At 41.6% G+C, this 26,484-nt stretch overlaps 1 protein-coding gene across 15 annotated transcripts in view; it reads right to left on the reverse strand.

Moving 5' to 3' along the window:
- Window positions 1-26,484, reverse strand: part of MICAL3 (microtubule associated monooxygenase, calponin and LIM domain containing 3) — an 809,998-nt gene that overhangs the window by 187,174 nt on the left and 596,340 nt on the right. For all 15 annotated transcript variants that reach the window (XM_053718886.1, XM_053718885.1, XM_053718900.1 and 12 more), the window contains 3 exons: window positions 22,816-22,898; window positions 14,646-16,386; window positions 14,211-14,305 (listed from right to left, as the gene is read on the reverse strand). In XM_053718886.1, the coding sequence (XP_053574861.1) occupies window positions 14,211-14,305; window positions 14,646-16,386; window positions 22,816-22,898 (1,919 nt within the window). The remainder of the gene's footprint in view (window positions 1-14,210; window positions 14,306-14,645; window positions 16,387-22,815; window positions 22,899-26,484) is intronic.

The following is a 26,484-nucleotide window of genomic DNA, read 5'->3' on the forward strand; positions in this document are numbered from 1 at the left end:
ATGTCCCAACTTATATCGACAGAAAACATAACCTTATCTTAACCCCATTTTAGACAAAAACTTCCCCAAAAGACCAGAGCATTTTTGCCATCACTACATTTAAACATAAATAGAGCCTTTTTTTATATTTACCTATCAAAACTAAATATTTTTTTAGTAGACAACCCAAAGTATTGATCAAGGCCCATTCCCCAGTTTTGCAGAACCAACACAGTTATAATAATACACGTTTTACCTCAGTGATTACCTTGTATCTAAGCCTCTGCAAACTTCCCCCTTTTTTAATTTCTTTTGACAGACTTGAATTTTAGCCAATCACTGCTCACTCCAGGGTAACTTCTCATGCATCTCATAGAAACAATTTATAAAACCCCAAGGAATGTAATTTTTATCTGAGGAACCAGTAAACTGTAAGGAAAAAATTACTTTCCAACCACGCTGTTGAAGAAACAACAGAAATACTGCTGAATGAAAAGATGGAACTTGAACCAAGATATCATGCAGACCAGGAAAACACTGCAATACCCTGAAAACTGATTACAGATGAACCTTAGAGATTATTCTGAGAGGTGTAGCCAGACCAAACAGAAGAGCAACAAATGATAAAAAAGTTTGTCCAAAAAATCAAATCTCAGAAACCTATAAGTTGCTAGAAATAGGAACATAAAAGGTAGGCATCCTTAAAATCTATTGAGGGCATAAATTGACCTCACAGAAAAGTCTAAATAGTTTCCATTTAGAAAGTAGGAACTTAAGAAACTTGTTCAAAGTTTCTAGATTATGGAACAATGAATAGGTTGGAGATTCCATATACCTGCGCCTAAAGAGTTCCTAAGACCATAGAACAGGAAAAAAACATTCATTGGGAACAGACTAAAACCAAGCTTCCTGAAAAAACTAATATACCCCCTACCAAAGCATCTTAAAAAAATCTACCCTTACACTTCTAGTCCTGGAAAAGAAAAGCTCCTTAACCCCAGATACCATAGAAATAATAGAAATCCAAACGAGAACCAAGTAAACTCTCTCTGTAAAGAAAGATAAACGTCTGGAATTAGAAATCATGCCGGCAGACAAGATTCTAATTATAATGCGCTTCTAGAAAAAGAGTTAAATACATACTCTGGCAATAATAAGACAACAAAAGAAATATTTTACTAATAACACCAAAGGTATAAATAGGGGCGCTATCACATAAATATGTCTGTAAGTGTGTAATTAACAGACAATAAGACAATGCATGATACTGTATACAAAAAAACTAAATAAAACATATACGTGTCGACTGTATACAAGCTGTATAAAACAATAGCATCCTGAAAACATCCAAATCAGGTTCAACAGGCAGCTCTCCTCGAGATATAAGGCCATCCACTTCAAAGAAATCCTATAAAAGCGTAGAGAAGGCGCCACATAGCATAATTCTGTGCAATATATATCTTTTGTGGTGTAGAATAATATGCACTCCTTTGTAGTAAAGCACTAAAAGGTAGTGCTGGCTTAGCAGACCGGATCCTCAGAGTTGTCCAGTAAACTCTCCTCTCAAGTTCTGGAACATACAGCTGATCTCAATCCCTCCTCCCTCTGAGTGTGTTGGCGTGTGTGTGGTTTCCAAAACACACAAAACTACTCCAGATTGGCAGGTGTTAGTGGGATTTGTAGCAAAAAAAGTTACAGGAAAGTAACAGGTTGCATAAAACAAATGTTTATTAAACACATATATCGTTCAGCAACGCATTTCTCAGTCTCCAAACTGTTTAATCAGGCTGATACACAATATACAAACTTGCTACTTAATATAGGCATATGTGACCAATCATATGCATTCTAAAAACACACCCCTTTCCTGTATTAGATCCACAGTCTAGGGTTGCGGGCGGGAATTACAATATTATAACATATTATTAACAGCATTTATTAAAAACAAAGCGGAATGCAAAATATAATTCATTAAAATTCATAATAGTACTATTATTTAACCGTTTTTACACTAAACATTAGTAATCTTTATCATTAGTTGAGCGTTATATGCTTTGGGTGGATTGCATATGTCACTCTATCCTCGCAATCAATAACTGTGCGCCATCGCATGGTAGCTCCATATTATTTAGGTGCACTGCCCATAACGTGCGAGTTGGCGCACAGTTATTGGTTGCAAGGATAGTGACATATGCGATCCACTGCATATGAATTTTAATGAATTATATTTTGTATTTCGCATTTGTTTTTAATAAATGTTAATAATATGTTATAATATTGTAATTCCCACACAAAACCCTAGACTGTGGATCTAATACAGGAAAGGGGTGTGTTTTTAAAACGCATATGATTGGTCACATATGCGTATATTAAGTAGCAAGTTTGTATAATGTGTATCAGCCTGATGACAGTTTGGAGACTGAGAAACGCGTTGCTGAACGATATGTGTTTAATAAACACTTGTTTTATGCAACCTGCTAACTTTTTTGCTACAAATCCCACTAACACCTGCCAGTCTGGAGTAGTTTTGTGTGTTTTGGAAACCACACACACGCCAACACACTCAGAGGGAGGAGGGATTGAGATCAGCTGTATGTTCCAGAACTTGAGAGGAGAGTTTACCGGACAACTCTGAGGATCCGGTCTACTAATCCAGCAATAAGTTTTAGTGCTTTACAACAAGTGAGTGCATATTATTCTACACCACAAGAGATATATATGGCACAGAATTATGTTATGTGGCGCCTTCTCTACTCTTTCATAGGATTTCAAAAGAAATATTTTGCACATCTAAATCTCACTGGCAGAATTAAAAGAAAAAGGTCTAGAAAGACAAAGATCAAGCAACAGTCACATCAGTAATAAATATCACTGGATTGAAAATATAACTTGCTTGCAAATAAACCCTCCTAAGGAAGGAAATACACTTCCTAACTAAAGGGACTATAAACTCTCTGCCAATGGAATGCTAGAACATAAAGCAAAAGTAAAAATGGCCCCAACTATTTTGGAACTAGCTTCCAAAAAGCTTAATAATAGAAGCCTTGAGAAGAAATAAAAGGAATGCCTGGCTTAGTCTAATTTCTGGATATAAAATCAGAAACGACAACAGGGACAAGAAACACACCAAGGGATTACACAGTATATAACATTTAACTGGTATATCCCCACCTACTTTAGGATCATGTAACCTCTAAAGTAAGAAAGCAAAAATTCCCTTAAAAAGAGAATCAATGCTTAACATAAAAATAAATAAAAGGAGGTCGGTAAAATGATGAGTAAGACTCTTGATCAACAAAGAAAAACCATACCCTCTAAGGATACAGCAGCCCCAGAACTAGAAACATTAACCTTTGCAGACTAAGAAGGAAAATTCTGAACTGACCTTTTACACTTAGTTGAAAGAGGCATGGCCACCATCATTTCAGCACTGTTGTTCAAATGAAGATCATAAGTCCAGGAGAGAAAAAATGTATATTCTTCCTGTAGGGAACAAACAGAAGGAGCAAGAAGCAAGAACAGCAATACAAATCTTCAGAATGCATTAACACATGAATATATTTATTGCAAAAGATTGCTGAAGGAAATATGTTAGCATATAGTAATAAGTTGAAGTGACCCATATTCAAAGGCAGATTTAGCAACAGAATTACAAGGCTCCATAAATGCAACCCCCCCCCCCCGAAAACTAATAAAGTTAAATGCAGAAAACAAAGTTAGATTATATCATCTCCATTAAAAGAGCTATTGAAGAAAGGGAGATACATAGCCCTTTTAAAGAAAAAAAAAATAACAACCTAAATTTTGAAAAATCAGTAATACAAGACAAGTACGTCTTGCATTCAGACAGCACAATTGTAAAGGGATGCTCATATTAAACTTACGTCACATATAATAGAAGAGGGCGGCAAAAGGTATGCACACTATGACGCTGATGCACGAGACCCGAAGGCCGGTATGCGTAAAAAAAAATGCATGTGCATGAAATAAACTAGTGTGCGTCAAAATGCTGCAGCATCAAAAAATGTACGCAAATAAAAATAAACATTTAAACACTTTAAAAGGGGAAATACCAAGTGACAACCTATATTTAACTGTCTCGAGGATGTGTAGATATACAACAATATATAGTGATAACCTAAACAGATTATCGAGTACCAAGTAAACAAAAATATTATATAGTACTTAACCAAAGGCACTCTGCTACTGGAAGAAACCAGAAGGAAGCCAAGACCAGTACATAGCCGAGCAACTCGAATAGGAGAATACTGACGAACCAACAGGCAGAGGCAAAGGAAAAGTCCCTGTGACTCCCATGACAAAGCTTGTGACTAAAACCCCACTGGTGAAATATATGTCACTTATAATACTCCAAATACATCCCTCTGACAAACACAGTACTTTGAGGGGAAATGGGCCTCAACTCAATCTGAGAACCACTGTCACTGAAGAATCAAATGAGCATTTTCATTTTCCGACCACCTCCAGCATAGGCAAAGACAAGAATGTGGTACTGGTGAGGTGGGAGGGGTTTTATAGAGTTCTTTAGTGGGAATCTTTGCTGCCTCCTAGTGGTAGGGAAAAGTAATTTGCAGGAGTAATGGATTGTGGACTCTAACCACCTGTATGAAAGAAAGTATAACATGGGCATATGTTTGTGTATATATATATATATATATATATATATATATATATATATATATATATATATATATATACATACACATACACACACACACAATCCTCTCTTAATTAACAAAAAACATTTATAATGAAATGTATCAGCTAATTGTTGAACTTTCAATTTAGCTGCAGTGCAATTTAGTTATCAAACAGAAATTTTTTTTGGTGTGAAATGACTGCTGATTGGAGTGATAGCAGATCAATAACACTTGAGACAGCCATTTATATTTAAGGAGACCCCAGCTGGCTTTTCCAACTACCTCTTCTCGATGAATCTGTATTTCAGTGGCTAGACGTGACCTATCAGGAAATAGCTGTGAGTATGAAGAAAAAAAATGAATAAAAACATAAATTATGCTTACCTGATAATTTCCTTTTCTTCTGATGGAAAGAGTCCACAGCTGCATTCATTACTTTTGGAAAATAAGAACCTGGCCACCAGGAGGAGGCAGAGACACCCTAGCCAAAGGCTTAAATACTCCTCCCCACTCCCCTCATCCCCCAGTCATTCTGCCGAGGAACAAGGAACAGTAGAAGAAATATCAGGGTGAAAGTTGCCAGAAAAATAATAAGGACGCCCCACATAAAATTATGGGTGGGGAGCTGTGGACGCTTTCCATCAGAAGAAAAGGAAATTATCAGGTAAGCATAATTTATGTTTTTCTTCTTAAATGGAAAGAGTACACAGCTGCATTCATTACTTTTGGGAAAACAATACCCAAACTATAGAGGACACTGAATGTCAAGATGGGAGGGTACAATAGGCGGCCCATACTGAGAGCACCACACCTAAACCTCTACCCAATAAAAGACCAAGTTTCGTCCGAAGCTGAGAACATTTTTTTAAGGAAAAGCCCCAAGGACACTGACTCACAGCTAGTCCAGAAGCCAAACTAGAGACCGCAAACGGACTCGACTGAGCCAACAGTCTTCCAGTAGACACTGTCGCTCAACAGACGGTACCCCCTGCTCCCCCCCACAAATGAAGGGGACACCAGCCGAAACCCCCAAGGGGACAAGGCAAAGGAGAACTGAGGAAACTGAAAGGTCCATTAATACAAAAAAGAACACCTCCAAGAGTGAGCCCAGCTCACAGAGACCCAAACAGGAAAAGGAGGCCATGCTTATACCAAGCGAAACCCGGGATAAGACCGGGTACAGAGACAGAACAGATGTCTCTCCAACATTCTGCAAGCACAGAATGTAACTGAAGAGGCAAAGTCCACCCAGCGTCTGATCATAGAAGACCAAAGCATTCGACCATGAAAAAGTGTGTAATACACCCAAGAGAAAAAAAAACAAGTTTGAGAATACAGAGTCCATAACAGGACGACACAGAGAGTACTTGCGAGGAAGAAGCAGTCAAGCAAGAAAGAGACTGTAAAAGCAACCCCCGGACAGAGGGCACGCTCCAGGCAACCTAAGTCGCCGGACCTACACACAGGTCCCTAAAAAGGGGAACACAAAACCTCAATCGAGGCCCCTGAGAAGGAGGAGATACCCTCAGGACCCGAAGGAAGAGTAAACTCTCTTCTGAAATCAATGGAGCAAGTTGAAAGGAAAATCTATACCCTAGCAGACTGAGCTAACAGGATAGACTTAACCAAGCTCACACATCCAGAGGAGACTGTGACCCGAATGCAGCGCCTTAGACCACTCGGCCACCAATCCAGCTGGACCAACCCAGCCTCAGGGATCCAAGACAGGGGAACAAAAGAATCCCGAAACAGGTACAGGAACGAGTGTAAGGATAGCACAGTCATTGCCACAGAGTACAAGTACAACTCGACTCTGAAAACAGACAAGGCCATAGACCTAAGGATCGATCAAAATAAAAGACCAACAAGTCTGACTTGGAGCCAGCAAGACCCCAGGGGGAACCAATCCCACCTTTCCGCCTCCCATCCAGGAGAAGCCCCAAGCAAGGACTCCATCTCCATAGGGAGGAGAATATCACCTAAAGAAAAGGGATGATGCCAGAAGAGCAACAACTCCTCAAGGCCCGAAGCCATCGGCTAAGGGGAAGATAAATTCCCAACACAGATGTCCTAGAAAAGGACCCCCATACAAGTAGCTTGCCAAGCAAAGGCACAGCCAACCCATTCGCCTGCAGAGCAGGGAATCCACTGGAACAATGGCAAGCTGACCAGGGGAATGCAACCCTAAAGAGCACCAGAAATTGGACATCCAGCGCCAGCAGCTGGGTATGAACTAACAACCCATGAGGCGCAAGCCACACAGCTAACTACTAGATGACATGGGCTACTCTTGCGGCAAAGAGTAAAAAATACTCAGAAAACCTGGCCAACCATGACCAGGTCAGGTAGATGGAGCAAAGACAAAGCCCAACTGCCCACAACCGTGGAACACCCCGACCAGCCCTTAGTTCCAAGATTCCAAAATCACCCAAAACTGGGTCAGGAAAAAGGCAAAGCGAAGCTTCAGCAACCGGAAGTCTCAGGTAGAAAAGCAGGTCTGGGTACCTAATAGTTCAGGCAAACGTTACCCTAGAACTAAACACCCCAACTGGCCAAAAGGCCAGACACAAGGGATATGGATGCATATCCAGAGAATCCGGATAGCGAGAAGTACTCGAAAGTCCCGACCAAAGGAAGGAACCACCCTTATCTAAAGTCCAACGCTCCAAGGAGCAAGGCTAGAAGTCGTATGAAGATACTTCTTGAAGCCTCAGGACAACCAAGGGATACCATGAGGTAAAAAAAATCCTACTAGCAGGACTAGTCTCACTATCGCCTCCGCACAAGCAGAGGACACAAGGAAAAGAAAAGAACTAAGCCTACCCAGCTCCGGTAAAACCCAGAGCAAACAAAGTCCCCCACAGTGAACAACCATCACTCGGAACACAGATCCCTAAAAAGGAGATCCAAATCATCCGGAGACAATGGAAGAAGACCCAAAGGTCTCATAACTCAGACAGACAGTACCCGTCAAAGAGTAAGAGCTGCATCTAGATACACTACAAACAGCTTACGCGTACACCTGTAAGGTGTGAAGAGCTGCAACTGGTTTCAAACTGCAAGCCTTCCGCATGCTAGACAGCTATGTACAAGCTGTTGGATCAAGTCCAAAAGGACAAATCCAGAGGCCTAAAAATTAAGGTCAAAGCGCTCAACTGCGGCAAGGGGCGTTAAGCCCTCCAACCCTCCACCACATGGGGGAGGATCTAGGTTCTGAGGAAATCAGATGTCAGAAAGAGTGACGCAGCGGGAAACTCCCCTGCCCGGCCATATATGACGACTGAAGGCTATAAGGACTGAAACAATCCTTCCCGCCTCACGGACCCACAGGTCCTCTCGAATTCTAAAATGAACATGAAAAACAATGATAACCTGAGCACTCGGCGCTTCTACCGAACCAGCCGAGCAGAACAGCGCCATGTGTCTGAACAGCAGCAAGACCCGACAGGACCAGCCTGCACACCTAGGGTCCTAACCGGCAAGCTGCATAAATTCTAGCTCATAGGGGAAAAAAACTGAAAATAGACATATTTAACATAGGACTAACATGTCCAAAACAACTTCCAAAGAAGTAATAAAGAGTATCAATCACAGAAGGTTCCCGAAGGAAACAAAAACAAATAAAAGACATCCCATCGGATATATATAAAATATAAGGTGACCCGGAGGTTAACGCCCAAAAAGACACAGGCCTAAATGCAGGACCAGCCAAACGGAGCCCTATCTTTCAAAAAACTGGGAAAGATCTCAAACAAATGACAATCAGGAGATTACCTCATCCCCACATGTCTAATGAGGTGCACCATACCAATTAGCAGACTGAAAATCCCAGTATCTGGTAACGACAGGGTCATTCAATAACTGAAAAAAATGTATGAGCAATCCGCGAAGGCACGCAATCCTGTAATGAAAGGCACAACACTCAGGGACAGTTACACCCGCGGGGAACTGTAGAGGCCCTACCCAAGGCGGAAGACCCGAGACAATAGGGCACGAGCACATTCTCAAATAAACATCTGGACTCTGCAGACGAACAATCGCCAACATTATGTGGAAACGAAAACGTGGTGCAACCTCCAGGGGGAACATGCCACCCTGCATGGAGGAATCAGAAACTGGGTTACCCGCATGTGTAGAAGTATGAATTGGTAGGGAACTCGCCTCTCGGAGGACAGGAACCCCAGAGGCGAATTTCTCAGCAGTCCCTTGATTCCCCGAGCCCGAGGAACAAGGCGCTCTGAAATGGCATATGGAACAAAACTGGTCGACATGTGTCAACGAGGCCCGTCCGGATTCGTCACCGGACACAGAATCTGAAATCAAAATAGTCTTGGTATCAGAATCCTCTGTAACTGAATCTGAAACAAGCAAAGTCTCAGCATCAGAATCCTCCATAACTGGATAGAGGAAATATAAATATGGACTAAAGTATGAAAACAAAAACGTCACCTGACACCCACAATGGCTGGGGCACTCACCACCTCCTATGACCAGACCCCTGCGGACTAGAATATCTTCTTCGACACACGGTCAGGAATTCGGAAATGGGGAACGGAACGTAACCACGCCCGAACACAAGGTGAACCGAACAGTACAAAAAAACGCCCAACCAAAAGGCTGCGTCACTTCCAAAGGCCTCAAAGTTCCAACCACAAGCCCATAAACATCACACATAAGCAGGTTGAATCAAATAAACATTATTATAAACCCCCCTGTTCAATAAACCCCCTCAGGAGATATTAACCCTTGATTCCAAGATATTAACAGAGACTCACTCAGACCCTTTTGTCATATAGTTAGACCCGCAAAGGTGTTAGCCTCTCAGGAAAACATTCACATCACAGTACATTGATGATAAAGTAAAATGAAATGATCTTTCCGGAATCTACGCCGTGGAGCAGGAACACGGCCTTTCAAGTACGACGAATAGTGGCATCGCCTCCGCCATGGACTTGAGAGAAGCAGGCAGCGGAGCGAAGTTTGACAACGCCGATTGCTTGAGGATCTGTTAATATGAGTCGGGATGGTTTCACAGAAAGACTCTCCCTGCATCTCCGGACTCTAACTTTCATCCAAGCCCTCACTGAGACACTGCCAGGACTACTTAAAACTCCTGTCCCATGCTGAAGAGTACTACCCTCCATAAGAAACAAAAAGGAAATTTATGCTTACCTAAAACATTGATTTCTTCTAAGATACGACGAGTCCACGGATTCATCCTTTACTTGTGGGATATTATCCTCTTGCTAACAGGAAGTGGCAAAGAGCACCACAGCAGAGCTGTCTATATAGCTCCTCCCTTGACTCCACCCCCCAGTCATTCGACCGAAGGCATAGGAAGAAAAAGGAGAAACAAAAAGGTGCAGAGGTGACTGAAGTTTTAAACAAAAAAATATAATCTGTCTTAAATTGACAGGGAGGGCCGTGGACTCGTCGTATCTTAGAAGAAATCAATTTACCAGGTAAGAATAAATTTCCTTTTCTTCTACAAGATACGACGAGTATCCAGATTTATCCGCGGAGACAAATCCGCATAATCCCCATTTCCCTGTTTGAGCATTCACAGCTGCAGTGGTCTGAGATGTAGGCGAGCAAACAGAATTATGTCCATTGCCGCTACCATTAACCCAATGACCTCCGTACACTGCGCCACTGATGGCCGAGGAATGGAGTGAAGTGCTCAGCAAGTAATTTGAATCTTTGATTTCCTGACCTCCGTCAGAAAATTTTTCATGTCTACCGAGTCTAATCAGAGTTCCTAGGAATGGAACTCTTGTCAGAGGAAATAGTGAACTCTTTTTTATGTTCACCTTCAACCCGTGAGATCTTAGAAAAGCCAACACGATGTCCGTGTGAGATTTGGCTAGATGGTAAGTTGACGTCTGAATCAAAATATCGTCCAGATAGGGCGCCACTGCTATGCCCCATGGCCTTAGAACCGCCAGAAGGGACCCTAGCACTTTTGTTAAGATTCTGGGAGCTGTGGCCAACCCAAAAGGAAGGGCCACAAACTGGTAATGTTTGTCCAGGAAGGCGAACCTGAGGAACTGGTGATGATCTTTGTGGATAGGAATGAGAAGATATGCATCCTTCAAATCCACGGTGGTCATATAGTGACCCTCATGGATCATTGGTAAAATTGTTCGTATGGTCTCCATCTTGAACGACGGGACTCTGAGAAATTTGTTTAGACTTTTGAGATCTAAAATCGGTCTGAAGGTTCCCTCCTTTTTGGGAACCACGAACAGATTGGAGTAAAACCCCTGCCCTTGTTCTAATTTTGGAACTGGACAGATTACACACATGGTATGTGGGTCTTCTACACAGCGTAAGAACGCCTCTCTTTTTGTCTGGTTTACAGATGAAATCTCCCTCTTGGGAGAGAATCCTTGAATTCTAACCGATACCCCTGGGTGACAATTTCTAATGCCCAGGAGTCCTGAATGTCTCTTGCCCAGGCCTGAGCCAAGAGAGAAAGTCTGCCCCCTACTAGATCCGGTCCCGGATCGGGGGCTGCCCCTTCATGCTGTCTTGGTAGCAGCACTGGGCTTCTTGGCCTGTTTACCTTTATTCCAGGTCTGGTTAGGTCTCCAGACTGACTTGGATTGTACAAAGTTCCCCTCCTGCTTGGAGGCGGATGAGGAAGTAGAGGGACCGCCTTTAAAGTTTCGGAAGGAACGAAAATTATTCTGTTTGGTCCTCATTTTAACCGTTTTGTCCTGAGGAAGGGCATGACCTTTACCTCCACTAATGTCAGAAATGATCTCCTTTAGTTCAGGCCCAAATAGGGTCTTACCCTTAAAGGGAATAGCTAAAAGCTTGGATTTAGATGACACATCAGCAGACCAAGGCTTAAGCCATAACGCTCTACAAGCTAAAATGGCAAAGCCTGCATTTTTTGCCGCTAATTTAGCCATTTGGAAAGCGGCATCTGTAATAAAAGAATTGGCTAACTTGAGAGCCTTAATTCTATCCAAAATATCATCTAATGGGTTCTCAACCTTAAGAGACTCCTCTAGAGCCTCAAACCAAAAAGCTGCTGCAGTACTTACTGGTACAATGCACGCTATAGGTTGTAGAAGAAAACCCTCATGAATAAACAATTTCTTTAGAAGACCCTCTAATTTTTTATCCATAGGATCTTTGAAAGCACAACTGTCCTCAAATAGGTATAGTTGTACGCTTAGCCAGGGTAGAAATAGCTCCCTCCACCTTAGGGACCGTCTGCCACGAATCCTGAATGGTGTCAGATATGGGAAACATTTTCTTAAAAGTAGGAGGGGGAGAGAACGGAATGCCTGGTCTATCCCATTCCTTAGTAACAATGTCCGAAATTCTTCTAGGGACTGGAAAAACATTAGTGTAAGTAGGTACCTCTAAATATTTATCCATTTTACACAGTTTCTCTGGTGGAATGACAATAGGGTCACAATCATCCAGAGTCGCTAAGACCTCCCTGAGTAACAAACGGAGGTGTTCAAGCTTAAACTTAAAGGCTGTCACATCTGAGTCTGTTTGAGGGAACATCTTTCCTGAATAAGAAAGCTCTCCCTCAGACAGCAAGTCCCCCACCCCCAAATCAGAACACTGTGAGGGTACATCGGAGATGGCCAATAAAGCATCAGAGGGCTCAGTATTTACTCTAATACCAGACCTGCTGCGCTTACCCTGTAAACCTGGCAGTTTAGATAATACCTCTGTAAGGGTAGCAGGCATAACTGCAGCCATATCTTGCAGGGTGAAAGAATTAGATGCACTAGTAGTACTTGGCGTCGCTTGTGCGGGCGTTAAAGGTTGTGACACTTGGGGAGAAACAGATGGCATAACCTGATTCTCTTCTGACTGAGAATCATCCCTAGACATACTTTTATCACTTAAAATATGTTCTTTGCAATGTAGGGCCCTTTCAGTACATGAGGGACACAATTTGAAGTGGGGGTTCCACAATGGCTTCTAAACACATGGAACATTGGCTTTCCTCAATGTCAGACATGTTAAAACAGACTAGTAATGACCACAAACAGGCTCGAAAACACTTTATTTAGTGAAAAATATAACAATCTGAAAAAACGGTACTGCACCTTTAAGAGAAAAAAAGCATACATTTTTTCCAAAACTGCCTTAAAATTATAAAATTATCTAAATTTTATTATATATGCATCCTAACTTGCCAGCTAAGATTGCACCACAAGAAAAGGAATATTTAACCTTTATGTACAAAAACATTATACAGAAAAACGTTATGATTAACCAAAAAAAAAAAACCCTGCACCTCGCCACAGCCCTGCTGTGGCGCCTACCTGCCCTCAGGGGTCTGCAAAATCAGTTTAACTCTTCGATTAGGCCCAAGCTCTCCTGAGAGGCCCACCGGAGCTGGAGCTTGCTGCTTGCATGGGGAATATAACTGCGCAACTGAGGTGCGAAAATAGGCCCCGTCCATCTACCTCGATGTCTCACAGCCTTGCAAAAGAACCGCTACAAAGCGGTCTAAAAACCTAGCCATGTGGGTTCATATACCCAGGTCTAACATAAGCCATGTGTACCCTCCATTGCCATTATAAATAAAAACGTTTGTCACAAAAAACATTATTTACCTCCAAACATCAGTGTCAACCATTTTTACAGCCCAACATACAGGTCCAGTAATACCCTTCTCTTTCACATTAGGATTACTGCTTACCCCTTCCCTCATGGGGATACTGTCAGCAAATTCTGAAATAACACAGTCTCTCCAGAAAAAAATGACTTTACATACCTCAATGCTTGTAGCATGAAAAACGTTCCTCACACTGAAGTTTCTTAAGTACTCCTCAGCCATTCTGTGGGAACTACTCTGGATCTTAGTAACAACTGCTAAGATCATCTGTCTCCAGGCAGAAATCTTCATCCATCTGCTGCCTGGGAAAAAATAGCACTCACCGGTACCATTTAAAATAAAAAAATCTTGCTTGAAGAAAATAAAAACTAACATTTTATCACCTCTTTCACTTTACCCTTCCTATTACTTAGTATAGGCAAAGAGAATGGATGGGGGGTGGAGTCAAGGGAGGAGCTACATAGACAGCTCTGCTGTGGTGCTCTTTGCCACTTCCTGTTAGCAGGAGGATAATATCCCACAAGTAAAGGATGAATCCGTGGACTCGTATTTTGTAGAAGAAAAACAAAAATTAAAAAATTCTGACACGTCTCTGCCAACCTCCTGGGACGAAAGGCAAAGAATGACTGGGGGATGAGGGGAGTGGGAGGAGTATTTAAGACTTTGGCTGGGGTGTCTTTGCCTCCTCCTGGTGGCCAGGTTCTTATTTCCCAAAAGTAATGAATGCAGCTGTGGACTCTTTCCATTTAAGAAGAAAACATACATCTTTCACAAACTCTATGGGGGAAAAATTAATATATAAAAAAAATATGGATATATATCTAAGCGAACAAGTGGAACAACAGTGTGCAATGACAACGGTAATAAAATGCATATTTTTTACACTTTTTGTATTTGATATTGGCTTCAAACCCACTTATGACTTTTTTTAGACTACAATGTTCATTATGAGTTTCAATGGGAGACTTGCTTACCTCACGTTTGGACTTCTGGGAAGATTTTTCCAGGACATCATCACTCGACAGATCAGAATCCTCTGAAAAACTTAGATGCCGTCTTAGGGGCAGGTCTGTGCAATAGGAGATAAAGAGAGCAGTATGCATAAATTGAACCAATTTCTGTACATGCATCTTTATACATTCCCATACCATGGACATAAGAGATGGCAAGTGTATATTTTCCAATCATTGTTGAATTCTAAAACATATTCAATTTATTTTACTCTTGAGCAGTCAATGTTAGTATTTGGATTTTAAAGTTTAAAGTAAACATCTTCAAACCATGCCACTAACCATAAGATGTTTGTTTACTGATTTGATACCAAAGTGATGTGGATATTTCTTTACATGTATATCATTTTACTCTCATAATTCTATATGCTTTTTAAAGTTTGTGAGGATCCATTTTACCTGCTCCTTGAATAATGCTGGCCATCTTGGCTTTCCCAGAGTCCACCGTGTTGCTGCTAGAAAGTGTACTTTGAGAAGACCCATCCTCCAATATCTTCTTCTTCTTTTCCTTTTTGTAGCCAGAGAAGACTGACTTCCATAGGGACTTGGGCTTTGTGCCCTCCTCAAATACCTGTTTATCAGAAAGCCGTTTGGACTCTGCCTTTGGTTTCTTCTCCTTTTTTCTTGGGGAAAACAATGAAGGTCTTTTCTTCGGCTTACCTCCAGAACCCTCCGATGAAGTAACAGAGCCATCAGCAGCTGGTGGGGACAAGAAATGCTCTGATGAGGTCTCCAGTTTAAGGGTTTGTACCTCTGTCTGTGCCCTAGTTTTAGACAAACCAGCTGAGGGCTCATTTGATAAAGTGGAGTTTGGAACAATAGAGCTCTTTGGCGTACTGACAGCTGATGCAATTTCCAATTGCTTCATCATGTTCACCTGTTGTGCCATAGCAACCTTAAGTGCTTGGCTCTTAACAGACTTTTCTCGCTCCCTCAATCGCTCTTCTGCAAGCTCCTTAGCCTCCAGAGTCAATTTTGGAAGAACCCTTTTTCTGTGAGAACCCCTATCAAGTGATGGTAACAGATCTCCATTCTCCTTGGCCAACCCTGCTCGATGTGGTTTCAACCAGACAGTTGGAGGAGTAAAGAACTTCTCTTGGAGACTTGAATTCTCTGTCCTCTCATCATAGGTGTCTTCTACATCATCTGCAAAGGGGATCTCATCCACACTCTCCACAAAAGACTTCCTTGCTTCTTCTTTTCTTAATGGGGACTTTGGAGGTTCAGTGGATTTGCTCTTTATAGGGCTTGGTGGTGAGATGGCTTCTGGTCCATTTTGCCAACGAGCCTGGCCTCTGTGCAGTGTGGCTGGCTCTTCCCCTTGGGGAGGGGGTGGAGGAGGGCTGGAAGGAGGGGTCAACATTGTTGAATCTGAGGTGTTGAAGCTTTCACTTGCTACAGTGCGGGTATTTGATATGCTACCATTCAGTCCTAATCCAGAACTGGTTGAAAGGTCTTTTCGTTCAGCTTCTGAGCTCTTCAACTCCTTCTCAGATGGAGATATTGGGGTAAGGGGTGAAAGCGTTTCAGTATTCAAACAAGTGGCATTAGTTCTCCGAGAGACTGAGTGAGGCTTTATGGTAGGAGACTTCAAATCCTCAGGCAATGGCTTAGACACACGGGGACGTGAAGAACTGGTTTCAAGAGCAGAGAAGCTGACTTCAGGAGGACGACCTCTGTCCACAGGAGTCAGGCCAAGACTACGCCGTATTTCAGCACTTTTCATCCAAAATTCTTCAATTAAGTCAATACGCTTAAGAGCCTCTTCTGTGTTGGGGCTGGTCACTTCCTCTGTACCCCCAACATGGGTTGTAAAAGGCAGTTTGGCTAAAGGGGTAGAAGTTATTACTGGTGAGGGCTGAAGACACACAGGAGACATTGCTGGAGGGCTGATAGTCATTTCTGTGGATGGTAAAGGCTGAGAGCAGATAGGGGTTATAGGGGAACTGAGGGGGTGTGAAATATTTAGAAGAGAAGATTTAATTGGGGATGTTGGAGCAACAGGTTCTTGCGAAGTTGGCTGGGAGCAAACAGGGGAGAGAGGAGTCTGTAATTTTCTTTCTACTGGTGAGGTCACTTTGCAACTGTCCTCTGGAAGGAATGGATCATGAAAAAATCTACTTCTTGGAGATTTCACATCCTGATGGAAAAAAAAAAGAAGAAAAAACATAATTTATGTAAGAACTTACCTGATAAATTCATTTCTTTCATATTAGCAAGAGTCCATGAGCTAGTGACGCATGGGATATACATTCCTACCAGGAGGGGCAAAGTTTCCCAAACCTCAAAATGCCTATAAATACACCCCTCACCACACCCACAAATCAGTTTAACTAATAGCCAAGAAGTGGGGTGATAAGAAAAAAGTGTGAAAGCATAAAAAATAAGGAATTGGAATAATTGTGCTTTATACAAAAAAATCATAACCACCACAAAAAAGGGTGGGCCTCATGGACTCTTGCCAATATGAAAGAAATGAATTTATCAGGTAAGTTCTTACATAAATTATGTTTTCTTTCATGTAATTAGCAAGAGTCCATGAGCTAGTGACGTATGGGATAATGACTACCCAAGATGTGGATCTTTCCACGCAAGAGTCACTAGAGAGGGAGGGATAAAATAAAGACAGCCAATTCCTGCTGAAAATAATCCACACCCAAAATAAAGTTTAAATGAAAACATAAGCAGAAGATTCAAACTGAAACAGCTGCCTGAAGTACTTTTCTACCAAAAACCGCTTCAGAAGAAGAAAACACATCAAAATGGTAGAATTTAGTAAAAGTATGCAAAGAAGACCAAGTTGCTGCTTTGCAAATCTGATCAACCGAAGCTTCATTCCTAAACGCCCAGGAAGTAGAAACTGACCTAGTAGAATGAGCTGTAATCCTCTGAGGCGGAGTTTTACCCGACTCAACATAGGCATGATGAATTAAAGATTTCAACTAAGATGCCAAAGAAATGGCAGAAGCTTTCTGGCCTTTTCTAGAACCGGAAAAGATGACAAATAGACTAGAAGTCTTTCGGAAAGTCTTAGTAGCTTCAACATAATATTTCAAAGCTCTAACAACATCCAAAGAATGCAATGATTTCTCCTTAGAATTCTTAGGATTAGGGCATAATGAAGGAACTACAATTTCTCTACTAATGTTGTTGGAATTCACAACCTTAGGTAAAAATTTAAAAGAAGTTCGCAACACCGCCTTATCCTGATGAAAAATCAAAAAAGGAGACTCACAAGAAAGAGCAGACAATTCAGAGACTCTTCTGGCAGAAGAGATGGCCAAAAGGAACAAAACTTTCCAAGAAAGTAATTTAATGTCCAATGAATGCATAGGTTCAAACGGAGGAGCTTGAAGAGCCCCCAGAACCAAATTCAAACTCCAAGGAGGAGAAATTGACTTAATGACAGGTTTTATACGAACCAAGGCTTGTACAAAACAATGAATATCAGGAAGATTAGCAATCTTTCTGTGAAAAAGAACAGAAAGAGCAGAGATTTGACCTTTCAAGGAACTTGTGGACAAACCTTTATCTAAACCATCCTGAAGAAACTGTAAAATTCTCGGAATTCTAAAAGAATGCCAGAAAAAATGATGAGAAAGACACCAAGAAATATAAGTCTTCCAGACTCTATAATATATCTCTCTAGATACAGATTTACGAGCCTGTAACATAGTATTAATCACAGAGTCAGAGAAACCTCTTTGACCAAGAATCAAGCGTTCAATCTCCATACCTTTAAATTTAAGGATTTGAGATTCTAATGGAAAAAAGGACCTTGTGACAGAAGGTCTGGTCTTAACGGAAGAGTCCACGGTTGGCAAGAGGCCATCCGGACAAGATCCGCATACCAAAACCTGTGAGGCCATGCTGGAGCTACCAGCATAATAAAACGAGCATTCCTTCAGAATCTTGGAGATTACTCTTGGAAGAAGAACTCGAGGCGGAAAGATATAGGCAGGATGATACTTCCAAGGAAGTGATAATGCATCCACTGCCTCCGCCTGAGGATCCCGGGATCTGGACAGATACCTGGGAAGTTTCTTGTTTAGATGAGAAGCCATCAGATCTATTTCTGGAAGACCCCATATTTGAACAATCTGAAGAAATACCTCTGGGAGAAGAGACCATTCGCCCGGATGAAACGTGTGGCGACTGAGATAATCCGCTTCCCAATTGTCTATACCTGGGATATGAACCGCAGAAACTAGACAGGAGCTGGATTCCGCCCATACCAGAATTCGAGATACTTCTTTCATAGCCAGAGGACTGTGAGTCCCTCCTTGATGATTGATGTATGCCACAGTTGTGACATTGTCTGTCTGAAAACAAATGAACGATTCTCTCTTTAGAAGAGGCCAAGACTGAAGAGCTCTGAAAATTGCACGGAGTTCCAAAATATTGATCGGTAATCTCACCTCCTGAGATTCCCAAACCCCTTGTGCTGTCAGAGACCCCCACACAGCTCCCCAACCTGTAAGACTTGCATCTGTTGAAACTACAGTCCAGGTCGGAAGAACAAAAGAAGCCCCCTGAACTAAACGATGGTGATCTGTCCACCACGTCAGAGAGTGTCGTACAATCGGTTTTAAAGATATTAATTGAGATATCTTTGTGTAATCCCTGCACCACTGGTTCAGCATACAGAGCTGAAGAGGCCGCATGTGAAAACGAGCAAAGGGGATCGCGTCCGATGCCGCAGTCATAAGACCTAGAATTTCCATGCATAAGGCTACCGAAGGGAAAGATTGTGACTGAAGGTTTCGACAAGCTGATATCAACTTTAGATGTCTCATGTCTATCAAAGATAGAGTCATGGATACTGAATCTATCTGAAAACCTAAAAAGGTTACCTAAGTCTGAGGAATCAATGAACTTTTTGGTAAATTGATCCTCCAACCATGATGTTGAAGAAACAACACAAGTCGATTCGAATGAGATTCTGCTAAATATGAAGACTGAGCAAGTACCAAGATATCGTCCAAATAAGGAATACCACAATACCCTGTTCTCTGATTACAGACAGAAGGGCACCGAGAACCTTCGTAAAAAATTCTTGGAGCTGTAGCTAGGCCAAACGGCAGAGCCACAAACTGGTAATGCTTGTCTAGGAAAGAGAATCTCAGAAACTGATAGTGATCTGGATGAATCGGAATATGCAGATATGCATCCTGTAAATCTATAGTAGACATATAATGCCCTTGTTGAACAAAAGGCAGGATAGTCCTTACAGTTACCATTTTGAATGTTGGTATCCTTACATAACGATTCAATATTTTTAGATCCAGAACTGGTCTGAAGGAATTTTCCTTCTTTGGTACAATGAAGAGATTTGAATAAAACCCCAGTCACTGTTCCAGAACTGGAACTGGCAAAATTACACCAGTCAACTCTAGATCTGAAACACATTTCAGAAATGCTTGAGCCTTCGCTGGGTTTACTGGGACACGGGAAAGAAAAAATCTCTTTGCAGGAGGCCTTATCTTGAAGCCAATTCTGTACCCTTCTGAAACAATGTTCTGAATCCAAAGATTGTGAACGGAATTGATCCAAATTTCTTAGAAAAAACGTAATCTGCCCCCTACCAGCTGAGCTGGAATGAGGGCCGCACCTTCATGTGGACTTAGGAGCTGGCTTTGATTTTCTAAAAGGCTTGGATTTATTCCAGACTGGAGATGGTTTCCAAACTGATACCGCTCCTGAGGATGAAGGATCAGGTTTTTGTTCCTTGTTGTGACAAAAGGAACGAAAACGATCATTACCCTGGAAAGAAAGGGAAAGCAGAGTAGACTTAGAAGACATAACAGCATTCCAAGTCTTAAGCTATAAAGCTCTTCTAGCTAAAATAGCTAGAGATATATACCTGACATCAACTCTAATGATATCAAAGATGGCATTACAAATAAAATTATTAGCATGTTGAAGAATAAAAATGCTATGAGAATTATGATCTGTTACTTGTTGCGCTAAAGCTTCTAACCAAAAGATGAAGCTGCAGCAACATCCGCTAAAGATATAGCAGGTCTAAGAAGATTACCTGAACACAAGTAAGCTTTTCTTAGAAAGGATTCAATTTTCCTATCTAAAGGATCCTTAAGGAAGTACCATCTGCCGTAGGAATAGTACGCTTAACAAGAGTAGAGACAGCCCCATCAACTTTAGGGATTTTGTCCCAAAACTCTAATCTGTCAGATGGCACAGGATATAATTGCTTAAAACGTTTAGAAGGAGTAAATTAATTACCCAAATTATTCCATTCCCTGGAAATTACTTCAGAAATAGCACTAGGGACAGGAAAAACTTCTGGAATAACTACAGGAGATTTAAAAACCTTATCTAAACGTTTAGATTTAGTATCAAGAGGACCAGAATCCTCAATTTCTAATGCAATTAGGACTTCTTTAAGTAAAGAACGAATAAATTTCATTTTAAATAAATATGAAGATTTATCAACATCAACCTCTGAGACAGAATCCTCTGAACCAGAAGAACCATTATCAGAATCAGAATGATGATGTTCATTTAAAAATTCATCTGAAAAATGAGAAGTTTTAAAAGACTTTTTACATTTACTAGAAGGAAGAATAACAGACATAGCCTTCTTAATGGATTTAAAAACAAATTCTCTTATGTTATCAGGAACACTCTGAGTATCAGATGTTGACAGAACAGCAACAGGTAATGTAACAGTACTTAAAGGAAATATTATCTGCATAAAAAGTTTGTCATGACAAAACAGTACAAACAACAGCTGGAGGAACAGATACCTTAAGTTTACAGTAGATACACTTAGCTTTGGTAGCTCCAGCCCCAGGCAGGGATATTCCAGAAGTATCTTCTGACTCAGCTTCAACGTGGGACATCTTGCAATATGTAATAGAAAAAACAACATATAAAGCAAAATTGATCAAATTCCTTAAATGACAGTTTCAGGAATGGGAATAAAATGCCAGTGAATAAGCTTCTAGCAACCAGAAGCAAAAAATCAATGAGACTTAAATAATGTGGAGACAAAAGTGACGCCCATATTTTTTCGCGCCAAAAAAGACGCCCACATTATTTGGCGCCTAAATGCTTTTGGCGACAAAAATGACGCCACATCCGGAACGCCGACACTTTTGGCGCAAAAGAACGTAAAAAATGACGCAACTTCCGGCGACACGTATGACGCTGGAAACAGAAAATAACTTTTGCGCCAAAAAAGTCTGCGCCAAGAATGACGCAATAAAATTAAGCATTTTCAGCCCCTGCGAGCCTAACAGCCCACAGGGAAGTCAAATTTTTAAGGTAAGAAAAAAATGAATTATTCATATGCATTATCCCAAATATGAAACTGACTGTCTGAAATAAGGAATGTTGAACATCCTGAGTCAAGGCAAATAAATGTTTGAATACATATATTTAGAACTTTATAAAAAAGTGCCCAACCATAGCTTAGAGTGTCACAGAAAATAAGACTTACTTACCCCAGGACACTCATCTACATGTAGTAGAAAGCCAAACCAGTACTGAAACGAGAATCAGTAGAGGTAATGGTATATATAAGAGTATATCGTCGATCTGAAAAGGGAGGTAAGAGATGAATCTCTACGACCGATAACAGAGAACCTATGAAATAGACCCCGTAGAAGGAGATCACTGCATTCAAATAGGCAATACTCTCCTCACATCCCTCTGACATTCACTGCACGCTGAGAGGAAAACCGGGCTCCAACCTGTTGCGGAGCGCATATCAACGTAGAATCTAAGCACAAACTTACTTCACCACCTCCCTTGGAGGCAAAGTTTGTAAAACTGAATTGTGGGTGTGGTGAGGGGTGTATTTATAGGCATTTTAAGGTTTGGGAAACTTTGCCCCTCCTGGTAGGAATGTATATCCCATACGTCACTAGCTCATGGACTCTTGCTAATTACATGAAAGAAAAGGCTGTTATCACTACATTCTGCAAAAAAACATTACATTTGCCAAATTTTCTACTTATTTACTTTTGTTTCTAGACAATAGTTGTTGCTTATGATCGACAAGCTCCTATGTCAGCGCATAAGAATTTATAAAATACAGTAACCAATGTTTTTTCAAGACCGAGTACAGATCAGGTATCACTGATTTCATTTAGCAATGCCATGGAAATAGCAAATATATATTAAACAATATTTAATTTACTTACAGCTATTAGAACTGTAATGATCAAGAGTATATTGCTTAAGGCGCCCAAGTATTAAGACAGTTTAAATAAGGTAAATAGATACTTTGAAAGAAGTCACATATATTTAAAAGTATTGTCTGGTGTAGTGGAGCTTCTCTTCCCAAGTCACAAATCCGGCCTCCAAGTGCTAATCTTGAAAAAGCCAAAATTCACAAAAGTGTTATAACATTAGGTGTGAATGAGGCACTACATGGTAAGTATTTAGAGAATGGGTCAGGAACAACTGCATCTAAAACACAGCTTCAATCAAACTGGTTCTATGCGTTTCAGCAAATTGCCTTTCTCAAGAGCAAAATGAAAATGGCAAGAAAGCGGATTTCAGCTTTAAAATCAACTGAGATAACAAGACTAAAATGTTTTACCTTCTCAGATTTTGGACTCCTGACTGGAGAGAAAACGTCAGCTGCAGGTGTCTCTGTTATTGTACTGGGACCTCTTTTTGTACCTGAAATTTAAAATCGAATGTAAAATGCACATAAAGGAATTATATGAATATATGAAAACATATGATGCCATTATTTGTTGTATCTCAAAAGCCGGTATTACAGTTTTGTTATAACAAATGGAATTGTTGCTTTTTCATGTGTTCTATATATAAAATGTTTGAGTTTATGGTTTTAATTTTTTTCCCTTTATCACATTTTTTAAAATCCCCATTCATATTTTCCTATGAAGGCAATCATTTTATAGGCTTTGTCCTTTTTGTTTCAAGTTTTCTTAAAGGGACATTATACTGCAAATTTTTCTCTCCTTTAATGTGTTCCAAATTATCCTTTTTACGAACAGGAGTGTATTAAAGGGACACAAGTCAAAATTAAACTTCAAGATTCAGATACAGCATGCAATTTTAAACAACTTTAAACAACTTTCCAAAATCCTCTGAGCATGTGCAAGAATTCACTGCATATACGTATATGCATTTGTGATTGGCTGATGGCTGTCACATGATACAGGGGGAGTGGAAATAGACATAACTTTGCAATTTATTTAACAAAAAATCTACTACTCATTTGAAGTTCAGACTAAGTGCTATTGCATTGTCTTCTTATCATGCATTTGTTGATTATGCAAATCTACTGCATTGACTGGTCCTTTAAATGGTTTGTAAACAGCTCCATTAACTTTATTTTTTTATTTGAAATAACTGCTTGGGCCTGTTGAAACTGGCACCTATACTGAAAAACATAAATTATGCTTTCCTGATAATTTTATTTCCATCGTGGGCAGGAGAGTTCACGGCTTCATTCATTACTTTTGGGAATTAAGAACCACCAGGAGGAGGCAAAGACACCCCAGCCAAAGGCTTAAATACCTCCCCCCACTCACCTCATCCCCCAGTCATTCTGCCGAAAGAACAAGGAACAGTAGGAAAAATAATATCAGGGTATAAATGGTGCCAGAAGAACAAAACTAAATGTAGGTCCGCCCACCGGAGCAATGGACGGGAGCCGTGGACTCTCCTCCCCACGATGGAAATAAAATTATCAGCTAAGCATAATTTATGTTTTCCATCTAAAGGGGAAGAGAGTCCACGGCTTCCTTCATTACTTGTGGGAAACAAATACCCAAGCTCTAGAGGACACAATGAAAAATAAGAGGGCAAAAAAATGCGGACCCTAATCTGAGGGCACCACAGCCTGCAAAACCTTTCTCCAAAATACTGCTTCCGCAGAAGCAAAAACGTAAAATTTGTAAAAGTGTGTAAGGAGGATCAGGTAGCTGCCTTACAAATCTGCTCCCAAGAGGCCACATTCTTGAGGGCCGAAGATGAAGCCACAGCTCTAGTTGAATGAGCCGTGATCCTCTGAGGAGGCTCATGTCCCGCTGTCTCATAGGCTAAACGAATCATGCTCCTCAATCAAAAATACAAAGAAGTTGAAGAGGCTTTCTGCCCCTTGCGCTTCCCTGAATAAACCACAAAAAGAGATGAAGACTGTCTGAAATCCCTTGTAGCCTGAAGATAAAACTTTAAGGCCCGAACCACATCCAGATTATGAAGTAACCTCTCCTTAGGATAAGAAGGGTTAGGACACAAAGACGGAACAACTATTTCATGATTGATGTTACGGTTAGACACAACCTTGGGAAGAAATCCCAAACCAGTGCGAAGAACAGCCTTATCAGCATAAAAGAACAAATAAGGAGGCTCACATTGCAAGGCCGCCAACTCAGAGACTTGGCACGGAGATGCAATAGCCAACAGGAAGAGAACCTTCCCGGAAAGGATCTTAAATGTCAATAGAATGCATAGGTTCAAACAGAACCCTCTGCAACACCTTAAGAACCAAATTTAATCTCCAGGGAGGAGCGGCCTGATTCTAGACAAGGCCTGAACAAAAGACTGAAAATCTGTCCCTTTAAGGAACGGACGGCAAGCTCCTTCTAGAGTCCATCCTGAAGAAAGGACAAAATCCTGGCAACCTTAAACTTGTGCCAAGGATAACCATACGTCTTGCACCAGGACAAGTAAGTCCTCCACACCTTATGATAGATGCGACGAGTGACCGGCTTCCTGGCCTGAACGAGAGTATCAATCACTCAGAAAATCCTCTCTTGGCCAAGACTAAGCGTTCAATCTCCACGCAGTCAGCCTCAGAGAATCTAGATTTTGATGTTGAAAGGGACCCTGTTCCAGCAGATCCCTGGGTAACCTCCATGGCGGAGAATATGACATCCCCACCAGACCTGCAAACCATGTCCTCTGCAGCCACGACGGAGCAATCAGAATAGCCAAAGCTTGCTCCTGCTTCATGTAGGCCACTACACAAGGTAGAAGTGGCAACGGAGGATAAATGTAAGCTAGGTTGAACCCCCAAGGCACCGCTAAGGCATCTATCAGCTCTGCCTGGGGATCCCTTGACCTCGACCCGTATCTGGGTAGCTTGCAATTGAGTCTGGACGCCATGAGATCTATCTCCGGCGTTCCCCATCTCTGACAAATCTCTGCAAGCACCTCGGGGTGGAGAGACCATTCCCCCGGATAGAAGGAATGTCTGCTGAGAAAATCCACTTCCCAGTTATACACACCCGGAATGTGGATCGCTGAGAGCGAGCAGCTGTGGGACTCTGCCCATTCTAAAATCCGAGACACCTCCCTCATTGCTAGGGAGCTACTCGTTCCCCCCCTGATGGTTGATGTAAGCCACCAAGGTAATGTTGTCGGTTTGGAACCTGACAAAATTAAACAACCCCAGAAGAGGCCACGCCTTCAGAACATTGTAGATTGCTCAAAGTTCCAGAATATTGATCGAGAGAAAAGACTCCTCCCGGATCCATTTTCCTTGTGCCATCCTGGCACCCCAAAACAACTCTCCACCATGCCAGACTCGCTTCTGTGGTTACAATCTCCCAGGACGGTCTCAGGAAGGATGTCCCTTGTAACAGTTGTTCCGGACGGATCCACCAGGAGAGGGAATTCCTTGTCCGAACATCCAAGGAAATCTGCTGTAATAGATCTGTATGATCGCCGTTCCACTGTCTTAACATGCACAACTGAAGAGGTCTGAGATGGAACCTGGCGAATGGAATGAAATCGATGCTGGACACCATGAGCCTGATCACCTCCATACTCTCAGTCACTGAGGGACTGGAGGAGGACTGCAGGGCAAGACAGGTGGATGCAATCTTCCTGCGTCTCCTATCTGTGAGAAATATCTTCATGGATATCATGGAGTCGTTTATCGTGCCCAGGAACTCCACCCTGTTGCTGGGAACCAGGGAACTCTTTCCTGAATTTATCTTCCAACCGTGAGATTGGAGCAAGAGAAGAAGAGCCCTCGAATGATCCTCTGCAAGACTGAATGACGGCGCCTGGACTAGGATGTCGTCCAGATAGGGCGCCACAGCAATGTCTCTGGATCTGGCCACTGCAAGTAGCGCCCCCAGAACCTACGTGAAGAGTCTCGGGGCCGTCGCCAGACCAAAGGGAAGGGCCACAACCAGAAACGCAAATCTCAGGAACCTGAAATGATCTCTGTGGATTGGAACATGAAGGTAAGCATCCTTCAAGTCTATTGTTGTCATGAACTTTC

The sequence above is a fragment of the Bombina bombina genome, chromosome 6, assembly GCF_027579735.1.
Source record: "Bombina bombina isolate aBomBom1 chromosome 6, aBomBom1.pri, whole genome shotgun sequence".
NCBI classification, from domain to species: Eukaryota; Metazoa; Chordata; class Amphibia; order Anura; family Bombinatoridae; genus Bombina; species Bombina bombina.